The sequence below is a fragment of the Condylura cristata genome, unplaced genomic scaffold, assembly GCF_000260355.1.
Source record: "Condylura cristata isolate star-nosed mole 26May11 unplaced genomic scaffold, ConCri1.0 scaffold00023, whole genome shotgun sequence".
NCBI classification, from domain to species: Eukaryota; Metazoa; Chordata; class Mammalia; order Eulipotyphla; family Talpidae; genus Condylura; species Condylura cristata.
Window position 1 is genome coordinate 14213726 of NW_004567124.1, and position 12004 is coordinate 14225729.

At 34.0% G+C, this 12004-nt stretch overlaps 1 protein-coding gene across 4 annotated transcripts in view; it reads left to right on the plus strand.

The window, feature by feature from the left end:
* The window catches only part of MNS1 (meiosis-specific nuclear structural 1), a 71037-nt gene that overhangs the window by 36038 nt on the left and 22995 nt on the right, over positions 1-12004 (plus strand). For all 4 annotated transcript variants that reach the window (XM_012728814.1, XM_012728813.1, XM_012728817.1 and 1 more), the window contains 5 exons: positions 1193-1320; positions 5536-5638; positions 8204-8433; positions 8968-9184; positions 9275-9382. In XM_012728814.1, coding sequence (XP_012584268.1) covers positions 1193-1320; positions 5536-5638; positions 8204-8433; positions 8968-9184; positions 9275-9382 — 786 coding nt within the window. The remainder of the gene's footprint in view (positions 1-1192; positions 1321-5535; positions 5639-8203; positions 8434-8967; positions 9185-9274; positions 9383-12004) is intronic.

The window sequence follows — 12004 nt, forward strand, 5'->3', positions numbered from 1 at the left end:
TCAGGAGAGGTCTGCCACGCCATGTGGTCACCTCCAGGGCAGGCGGGAATCGAACTCATGCGGAAGCGGCTTTAGATTCTCAGTGCTGTGCTTTAACCCTCTGCGCCACCAGGGAGGGCCATTGCCACTATTTTTTTTTTTTAGCTGCCCTATTAGGTGATGCAGTGATATGTTACTGTAGTTTTAACTTGAATTTTCTGATTATGACATTAAAAACCTTTTCATTTTTAAATACAGAAGTTAATTAAGGCTGTAGATCTTTCTACCATATTACCTGAAATGTACAAAAGGAAAATAAACTGTCCTGGGGAAGCAAAAGGTCAAATTGAAAACACGGGCCCTATGTTCTGTTTTCTGCAACAAATCAAAGGTGGGGTGGGGGGGGGAGTCGTTTTTAGAGAATAAAGGAAATAACATAATGTACTATGTGTACTTTGTTTGGACTTTGATTTGAACAAACCAAAAATAAAAACATCTGTGAGACAACTGGGGAAACTTGACAAGGTATTTATTACCCATTACTAAAGAATGATTGATTTACTCATACTGATGTATGATTGTTGCATAAGAATAGTCTTTAGGTAGAGATCAATACTTGACTTTACATGATAATGACATATTTTGGACCTGTTTTAAAATATTAGTGGCACAGTGGATTAAAGCTCAGCACTAAGAAGCTAAAGCCACTTGAGCATGAGTTTGATCCCCGCCTGCCCCGGAGGTGACCACATGGCGCTGCAGACTTCTCCTGGCCCCAACTGCTCCCCTCAGCAGTGTACTTTGTCGATCTGCCTGTTCTGTTGCTGGTGAAACCTCTCACTGTCCCTGCACCTTTAGCCTGTACCTCAGTTCTGTATGCATAAATAAATCTTTTTTTTTTTTTTTAAATCTTTAAAAAAAAAGTGAGAGTGGAGTAGAAGAGTAAGAGCTTGGCAAAATATGTGTAATTGTTGAAGATGAGTAGTGACCATCTGAGGGGTATTATGATATTATTCTTATTACTGGTGATGTCTACTGTTTTTCCTAAGTGATCAGAAAAGGTACTTATTGAAATAATACCTGGTGTTTATTTCAGAAAAAGTCAAACAGATACTGTTACTCTGATGGCATTTTCTATTATAACACAAATACAACCATGATGGAAAAAATGTATTCTTTGAGGAAAAGAATTTTTTTTTTTTTTTAAATTCAGGCAGAAGAAAACAAAAGACTGCAGAAACGCCAGCTGGAACAAGAAGAAAAATTGGCTCTAGAATTGGCAAAACTAAAACATGAAAGTCTAAAGAATGCAAAGATGAGGCAACAAGTAAGAGAGAACAGGTATTGTGGTTTCTATAGATTCCATTCATCACTTTAAACGTATGAAATACTTAGCACCTGACAGATTTTTCCATATTGAACATAGATAATATTTTGCCTAGAAATAATTCTGCTTTATGTCCTATGGTCATTTCACACAAAAAAAATTGTATATGAAACATGTTACTATTTAAGGTAAAAATAAATATTAATTTCTTCTGCCCTTTCCTATAAATATAATCTTTAGAATGACCTTTTATAAAAATAATTTACATAAAGTCTTTGGTGATGACCTAATTTACTTTTACATCCTCTGAGAACTTCCTACAGTATTTAATTCTGGACACTGGGCAGTTGTGGTTCAGCACTTCTGATGACTAATAGGAACTTTATATTTCATTCAGCCCTGATTTTATATATATTTTTGGGCCTCTACTGTTTATTTTGTGCCTTTGTGTTATTACAGTTTACAGTGAGAAAGAAAATTTATACCAAAATAATTTATATTCTGTATAATTCAGTGAGAATGCTAACCTTAAAAAAAAAAAAAACTTTTTTCTTAAAAACTTTTTCAATGAAATACCACTGTTTCTTAGCCTTAATATTCTGACAGTATAGGATTTCTTAAGTGTGATCACTACAGCCTTCCACCATAGTCCATTGCACTTACACTCCCACCCCTTTGTTTATTGATCTATTGACACTTGGTTCTCTGTCTGAGCATGGATGTGTACATACCTTTTGATATGTGAATTTGTTTCTCTTGTTTTCTTTGAATAAGTACCCAGAAGTTAAATTGCTGAACCCTATGATAATTTTGTTTCAGTTTTTGAGAAACCCTTAAGCTGTTTTCCATTGCATCAATTTACATTCCCACCAACAGTGTTCAAGAATATCCTTTTTGCTACATACCTGCCAACACTTTTTTTTAATGAAAAGTATTTTTAAAAATAAGGTACTGAACTGTGAGCTATGAAAGATATCTGAAGTCTAAACTGTCTAAGTCTAAACTAGACAATCCTGATTTTAAAGAATTTAACCCCTATTTCAAAATTTTCCTGTAACTTTCATGCATTTATCTTACTTCTGATTAAAAAAAATTAATAAGCTTAGTTCTTTAAGATATCCTTTCATACTTAAGAATTTACTAATTATTGGGTTGTTGGAAAAGTAAAGATGCATTTTTGCTTGAAAAATGAAAGAAAAAGGTGTCATGATTTTTCTGGCAACCCAATATTTTTTGTTAAATATCACTCAATCTTTCATTTGTTACTTATATAACAAGTTTTCAAGCTTCTTCACCATATTGGTTCTCTTTTGTAGATGTACTGTAGTTATTGATATTTCAAAAAAAAAGATACTGCCTCCACACTTACTCATAAAACATCAGGATACTGCATAGTATCCCTAAAGTGTTACAATTAGCCACATTTTTCTAGAATGTTTAATGTTAGCTAAGATTGAATTACATTTTAGGGGCAGCTATATCCCTCTGTTGATAACTCAAGGCTAACTAAATGCTCATCCTCTACTTCTATAATTGAATATAACACTTGAGGAATAAGCCTCCTAGACTATTATAAGACTGAAGGCTAAGCCTCGTGTTTGAACATCATTAAATTATGTTTGCTAAATCTATCTAGATATATATATATTTCTGAGTCTACAACTTTTATCACATTCTTTAGGGTATCATTACTATTATTTAAAAAGATTTAGACTTATGCTGACTTCATATTTTTGTAGTCTCAAACTGTTTTTTGGACTTGCATTGTTCAATCATGTTAGCTACCAGTCATGGCTTTGTTACCTGCAGATGAAATAAATATTTCAACATATGTTTGTTAAAATTCACTAACATAAGAGTGAAATAGAGGAGCTTTCCACTTTTGGTTATTGTATATTAGGTGATTCAGATAGATGCTGCCTCTGCGAAAAGAATGGCTGGAGAAAGTATAAAGCTAAGATCCAGCTGGAAAACCAGAATGGTAAGAAAGTCTGTTATTGGTAGCTGCATTTCCTCTGCAAGCTTCTACTTACTCCATTAGTAGGGCTGTTGAATTCAGAAGCAAAACAGAGCTCATAGCCAGTAGGCATATGGTAAGGTTGTAAAGTATATGCTATGACTTATGCACTTTATCATGTTTTACTTGACCAGTACAGAATTTAACTAGATTTTAGTAGATATAAACAAATGATGACATAATATGTGAGTAGGCTAGTGGAAAAAATACTTAGAATAAAACATATGAGAGACAAAATGACTGGAAAATAAGGAAGATAATATAAAAGAGGTAAGCGCTTAAGGTAAAAAATTCTGACAGATGTATAACTTTAGTCCTGGTAGTAGAAATGAAAGAGGATAATGCAGCAGCAGTATTTGAATAGATAAGATTTCATTCATATACACACACACACACACACACACACACACACACACACACACACACACATACACTGGCAGCTGCATCCTAACTTATAAGTAAGACTGCATTTGAACAGCAACAAAAGTTGAGATTTAAAAAAAGTCCATCTATAATTTTATACCTAGTGAAGATTTCCTTATTTCCTTTAAAGTTAAGGCAAGTCATTCAGTTGAGTATGCTTTCAAATAGTGTGCTGCCTCCCAACATGTCAAAACCACAAGTTTTTTGTTTTGAAGTTTAAAATTTTTTTTTCTAAATTTTTAATTTATAAGTTTATTTTTACATCATTTTGTGCCTTTTTCCATTTCAGTTGTAATCCCCGTGGGCTTACCATCACCAAATCACTGGTGTGCCATCACCATAGTCCTGTGCACTTTTTACCTCGTTCTCCCCTCCATCCCCATTAAATGTCTCTGGTATATGGCTGTTCATTATTTTTTTTTTTTTGCCCCTGGTCCTTTATACTCCTGCTATGAGTGAAAGCATCTGGTAGTTTTCTTTTTCTTTCTGGCTTATTTCATTGAGCATAATTCCTTCCAGCTCCATCTATTTTGCTGCAAAAGGCACAAGTTTATTATTATTTTTTGGTTGCTAAGTAATATTCCATTGTGTATATGTACCACATCTTTTTAATACAGTCATCTACTTTTGGCATTTGGGTTGATGCCATGTCTTTCCTATGGTAAATAAAGCAGCAGTAAACATGGGGGTACAGGTATCTTTTTGAATCAGTGGTTTTGTGCCTTTTGGGTAGATACCTAGGAGTGGGATTGCTGGGTATATGGAAGTTCCATGTTTAGCACTTTGAGGAACCTCCCAACAGTTTTTCCATAGTGGTTGTACTAGTTTGCATTCCCAGTAGTGCAGAAGAGTTCGTTTTTCTCTACATCCTCTCCAACATTTGGTGGTGGTGTTTTAAGATGTACCATTCTCACTGGGGTGAGGTGGTATCCCATTGTGGCAAAACTGCTAGTTTTTTAATAAGCCAAGGTAAAATTTTTGACTGTCATACACAAATGAACCATTTTTCTGATCAGTGTCTTCATTTGCAAATTGGTAGGTCTAAGTTTAGGTAAAGGTTTGCTGTGGACATTAAAATACATAATCCTATGTCTTTAATAAAAATTCATCCTTTTTAGAAATCTGAAAATTAGGTAGATGCTAGGCAAATGGTACCTGTGTGACTGACCCTCATAAAAACCTTGCATTGCCAATGACCAAGGGCTCCGGTGTGTCCACAGCTTCATCAACACTTCAAAAATTGTTTACTTTTATGGAAAATGTTTATTGTGATGTTGGTTTGCATTTTCCTAATGACTAATGATGTGAAGTATTTGTGTTTGCTTATTATCCATTGTTTCTTTTTGAGGAATCTGTAAGGGCTTTGCCCATGTTTGAATTGGTTTGTACATCTTTTGTTGTTGATTTGTAGGGATCCTTTAAATATTCCTCAAATTAAATCTTGCAAAGTAACTTGCTTAGCTATAAAACTCCACTATAAGTTTTCTCTTTGTTTGATATTAGCTGGACAGAAATCTTAATCAGTATTGATAGAGCATCTTCTGGAACCAAAGCCCTAGTGAAAATGTTTTAGTGATAGTACTTAATATAAAAAGGTTGTTTTGTCTAGAAAAACTGTCTCATTTCACATGTATTCTGATTTTTGTTTGGATTAAGGGAGGAAAGGATTTTTTTTTTCAAAATATTTAAATGTCTCAAAAATGTCTCTAAATTAGATGAAATTCTTTCAAAGTTCACATATTTTTAAAATAGTAAGGAAAATGTGATGTTCAAATTTTTTTCTCAACAGTTTTGAAATCAGAGAACTGGAGAAGAAATTAAAAGCAGCTTATATGAATAAAGAACGGGCAGCTCAGATTGCTGAAAAGGATGCCATTAAATATGAACAAATGGTAATCATGTTTGTGGTTATGTTCTGTGTTTTTAGCTTCATTTAAAAATTAAGTAGAGCAATAGTTTGAATATTGTGATTACTATAAAAATTAAGTGCTAGGTTTCTCAAATACTATACTTTTTGATTAATTAAGGGATAGGAAATTTTGACTTACTTAATACTGGGTCTCCTTAAATGTCAGAGCCTGTCAAAGATGAAATTAAATTCCTCCTTAGCATCACCAGTTCTATATATTCGAGTAACATCAGCATTCTTTACACTTTTTGATAAACCAGTACAGTGCAAGTTCCTACCATGATCAGCGTATTTTATATTATTGATTTTTTGCCTTTAATGTTTTATCTAAAAGTAATATTTTATAATGCTATGTAGGAAACTTTCCTGTGTTATAAACAATATTCTCATGTTTTTTTTTTACTTTATCTCCTTTTCTACCTTCTGACACAAATGGCCGACTTCAGGACAAGAATCACTCAGGGAAAAGTGTCTGACACACTCACCAACAGTGTTATGCTGTACAAAATAAAGCAGGATTTACTGAAGTAACACTTAAGAGCTGGGTGTATATTGTTACTTGCGCTCTCATATCAAGAGGTTAGATATAGATGAAAGTACTGATTGGATTATTAGTCTTTGATGTTTTTCTCTCATTTTCATATTAAAACATTTTGGTGACCAAATTCATTCTTCTACATCCCCTTCAAAGATGATTTTTGGCTATTAAAAATGAAGAGGTAGAAATAAATGCTCTGACTTTTTAAGTTGGTCAGAATATACTGTGGATTAAAAAGAAAAACAAGTTATAGAATCAAGTTGAACAATAATACACATCACAGACAATTTGATTTTTTTTAAAAAAACCTTTAAACAGGTCTGTATAACAACATGTACTTATACATACATAAGTGAACATACCCATACATAGCATACCATCATTAGAGGAGTATTATCAAAATGCTGAAAAAGTACAGTAAAAGAAAGACATTAAGTAAGAATAGTGACCAGAGTGCAAGGGTTAATATAAAAAAGTCTGGAGGAGACTGTAATTACTACAGCTACAGTTCTGTTCTATCTTTTCAAAATTAGAGCATAAACAATGTACTGTTTGACCAGTACTTTGCAGTTTTAGTTATCCTGATAACTGAGGTTATTAGAGGAAGTTGCAGATATTTTAATCTCAGTCCTAAGAGAACCATTTTTGATGAAAAGTAACCCACAAAAAATTAAAGTCAAATACTCCTAGGGGAACTAGGTGTTAGGATAGTGATAGGTGTTTTGGAAACACCTTAATTTTCTTATCTAAGAAATGAGAACAATATCCATCCATAAGTATGTGGGAATATGTACATAAATATTTTTGTAATTTCATATTTTTTCTAGAGAACCTAGTACAATATGTTAGGAAAATAAGCAATGATAACTTTTGGTCAGGTCATATTAATAGTATATATATTAAAGGCATCAATAAGATCAGGAACAGTTTTCAGAAATTTGGCATTTTTATTTTAGTCTTTTTTTATGTCATACTAATAACCACTCTAACATTTAATTAAATGATGTGATCATAATGGTTAAAGGGTAATTTTTTAAATTGCCTGAGTACAGTTTATTTAAAACTTACTTTGAAATATTATTTCAAAATGCTCAAATCAAGGTGTTTACCTTCAGGAAGCAATATTGTAACTCGGAATGTTTTGAGTAAGTGATGTAAAAATTGTAAAAAACAGGTAGAGTGACATATGTCACCCTTTTAAGTTAAAAGTGATCACAAAAGACTTTTGTGAAAAGACAGACTTGAAATCCAGTGGTAGGGAGGAAAGAAAATTTAGACTGGGGAAAGAGAACTTCTCAGAACTATTTTTTTTTTTTTTAAGATTTATTTATTTGTACATACAGAACTGGGGTACAGGCCAGAGGCTCAGGGGTGGCAAGAGGCTTCACCAGAGACAAAGTGGGGAGCAGAACAGGCAGATTGACGAAGTACACTGCTGAGGGGAGCAGCGGGCAGGTCAGGAGAGGTCTGCCACTCCCTGTTGTCACCTCCGGGGCAGGCAGGAATCAAACCCATGCGGAAGTGGCTTTAGCTTCTCAGTGCAGTGCTTTAACCCGCTATGCCACCAGGGAGGGCCCTCAGAACTATTTAATATCAAACTTGTATCAAAAAAGTACCATTCTAGCAGTTGCCACAAAATGGAACTAAAATTATAGAAATTGCTTCCATCAGGCTTTAAATATGAAAAAAAGATGACTACTGCTTTGGCATTTAACATAGTTATGAATATGACTTAATAAAGATTTCCAATTTTACTTACTGTTTTCCAAATGTTGAGTTATTATCTTCACATATTACCCTAGGGAGCTCCTGAGCTAACAGAAAAGATTTGTAGGATGTGATTCATCCTTCAAACCCTTCAAGTGGTAGTGACTTTTCTTTGCTTTTCACCAGACAGATGAAATTATTTTATGTAACAGGTCTTACAGTATTCAGTTACATATTTAAAAATATTCTGACATGCTATGCTCCTAATTGAAAATGGAAAGATGAATTTTGTTTCAATTGCAGAAACGTGACGCTGAAATAGCCAAAATCATGATGGAAGAACACGAGCGAGTAATAAGGGAAGAGAATGCTGCAGAGGATAAACGAAATAAAGTGAAGGCACAGTACTATCTTGACTTAGAGAAACAACTTGAAGAACAAGAAAGAAAAAAACAGGAAGCTTATGAGCAGTTGCTGAAAGAAAAACTCATGATTGATGAAATTGTCAGAAAAATCTATGAAGAAGATCAATTGTAAGTTTACCCCAATTTTCAAACATGCCTAAATAGGCATATGAAATTTATTTCAGGCTTCTTGGGAAGAAGTAAAACACCTAAACATTGCCAATACATAGTAAGCCCTCAGTAGTGGTTATGATCACATAAGATGAAACTCTTAGCTTTGTTAGCATGGTAATTATCAGACCACTAATGTTTACTAAGTGAATGTCTAAACGTTTGTTGTATATGCCCATATCATATATGTTAGTGAACTTGCTTTTTGATGAATTTTCTTGTTAAACAGTTGAAGTGTAGAATATTCTGAAAGTTAGGTAGAGAGGTGGTAGTTTTGAGAGGAAATGTGTAAAACCTCACAGAAAGATTAGAGAAGAGGCGCAACTGTAACTGGAAAATTCATACCCTTCATTATATTAAGTGGCACATAGTTTAGTATTGTACAAATGAACAAAGTGAAAATGGGAAAAAGCTCCTTTCCCCATTACTAACTGAAAGAAATGATACACTTTTTGATTATTTTGTCACCATGAAACATTACTGTTTGTTTAGGGAAAGACAACAAAAATTGGAAAAAATGAATGCAACTCGAAAGTATATAGAAGAGTTTCAGAGAGAGCAGGCTCGCTGGAGAGAAAAAAAACGTGAGGAAATGGAAGAAGAAAATAGGAAGATCATCGAGTTTGCCAACATGCAGCAACAAAGAGAAGAAGATCGGATGGCAAAAGTTCAAGAAAGTGAAGAAAAAAGGATACAGCTGCAGAATACAGTAATTGAACAACCACGTATTTAGGACTGCAGAAATCCCAAACTTTTTATTAGAGAATTTGGTTACTATGTGTGTTTTTTGTTTTAACAGCTGACCCAGAAATTGGAAAAAATGCTGCAGCAACGTGAAGATTTGGAACAATTGCGGCAAGAATTATACCAGGAAGAGCAAGCTGAAATACATAAGAATAAACTAAAAGTAAGTTTTGGAAGTTAGGGAGCTATTACTAACATGGGGAAGAAGAATAATTTGAGATGAAAGACATTTAAACACAATGACATTATTTTACTATATGTAAGGGTATAAAAACATTGTAATGACAAGACAAATTCTTGGGGTGGATTAAGAGTTAGATTCAGGCAGCATTCAAACTGCATAAAAAAACATGATGTAATAACTATGCTGTCTAAAAGAAGCACAATTTAAACATGAAGACACGTGTAGTTTAAAAGCAGAAAGATATATTGGTACTATACAAACACTAACCAGAAACAAATTGAAGCAAAGTTGATGATAATAGGGTAGATTCATACAATGGCGCTAAGGGTTTATGGACCTATATTAAGCTTCCAGATACATGAAGCTAAACTAGTAAAAACAAAAAGGCAAATCCAAAATTTCAGTTTAAGATTTTAGAAGATTTATAACTAATTATGCTGTATATTACCACATGAATCGACTGCATAAATGGCCATAAAAATCACAGGATTTAGTGTAACAACAGTATCGACAGAGTTGACCTCAAGTTCAAATTATTTGCACCTCCATTAAAACACATTGAGCATATCTGTATGATTTGATTTCTGGGATTTGTTTTTTTTGTATTTATGTATGTACTTTCTACCAATCCCATACAGTTTTGATAACTGGGAACTGAGACTACATATAAGTCTTCAAGATTGTTTTAGCTATTCTGGGTTTTCTTTCCATATAAACTTCAGTATATTGATTCTGCCTACAAATAACTTTGCTAGGAATTGCATTAAAAACCTCAACATCAATTTGGGAAGCATTGACATGAGTCTTCCATTTCATGAATACATTGACTATTTTGATCATCTTTAAAGTTTTCATTGTCTTACAGCTTTCAGCATACAGATCCTATATATACTTTGCTAGATTTACATCTAAGTTTTTTCTTTTCTGGAACAATTATAAAAGAAATTTTAGTTTTAACTTAAATGTCCAAAAACTAATTGCTAGGAAATTGACTTAAATTTATCTCATGACCTTGTCAAACTTACTAATATTTTTTCTGTAATCATGAATATACAAATATGACCAGTTTTAGTTTATTGCTCATTTCACTGGCGAACCCATTTTAATGATGAGAATAGACATAAGCTTTCTTTATTGCATGTTTTTTGTTTTAATTTCGTAGATGTTATTAAGGAAGTTCTACTCCTTTCTCCAGTTTTATTTTTAAATGAAAGGGCGTTAAAATTTTGTAACACTTTTTTTGTATGTCTATTGATAGGATCATGTAGCTTTTCTCTAGCATGGTGAATTATCTTGATTTAATTTCTTGAGAATGGAGCCAGTTTTGAATCACTAGAATATACCTCACTTGGTCATGGTATACTTATTTTAATATGTTAGTGTGTTTTCTAAAATTGCATTAACAATTTTTTTTAAAGATTTATTTATTCATACAGAACTGGGGTACAGGCCAGAGATGCGGGGGGTGAGAGGATTCACCAGAGACAGAGTGGGGAGCAGAACAGGCAGATCGACGAAGTACACTGCTGAGGGGAGCAGCGGGCGGGTCAGGAGAGGTCTGCCACGCCATGTGGTCACCTCCGGGGCAGGCGGGAATCGAACTCATGCGGAAGCGGCTTTAGATTCTCAAGTGCTTTGCTTTAACCCACTGTGCCACCAGGGAGGGCCGCATTAACAATTTTTAATGTTCATATTCAGGAAGGGCATTAATTTTTCATTTTCTTATACTAACTTAAGGTTATTTAAGTTTCTCTAGAGGAAAACTCAGACTAAGGTGCCTTGGAGTTTCTTGCTCAGAGTAGTTTGATAGCAAATTATTTCAATATAGCAAGTGTTTATAGCAAAATATTTCAAATTATTTAAATAAGGGAACTAGAATCCCATATGGATTTTAGAACTTATATAAACTGCATAATTTCCCATTTTTTTCCTTAACTACCTAGTCCTGATTTAGACGTATCTAAAGAATACATGAATGCATGTTACTGTAAAAATGCAGTGATGTTTTTATCTTGCCAAATTCTTCCAGTGTTTTTTACCACTGGATTAAAAAGTGTATATTTGTGTGGGGTATGGATGCCAGGAAATGTCAATTCAGGTCAATACATGTTAAATTTCTGTGCAAACTATGATAAGCTCTGAGGATTCCAAAATTGATACAGAATTAGTTTTTTTTTTAAAGACTTATTTATGCATACAGAACTGGGGTACAGGCCAGAGGTGGAGGGGTGGTGAGTGAATTCACCAGAGACAGAGGTGGGAGCAGAACAGGCTGATTAAGTACACTGCTGAAGGGAGCAGTGAGCGGATCAGGAGAGGCCTGCCTCGCCATGTGGGCCACCTCTGGGGCAGGGGTCAAACTCATGCTGAAGTGGCTTTAACCCACTGCGTCACCAGGGAGGACCCAGTAAGTCTTTTAATGTCTGTGTGCACGTTTTATAAGGACAAACTATGTATTATAAAAACACCGTGCCCAGCGTCCCAAAGAAAAATGACATAGATATGCCCTCTAGGAATTCCTTTTTGGTGAAGAGATCAGGCATGTACATGATAGATAAATAATGGAACAATTAAATGGTTTAAGGCCAAAAAGAGAGAAAT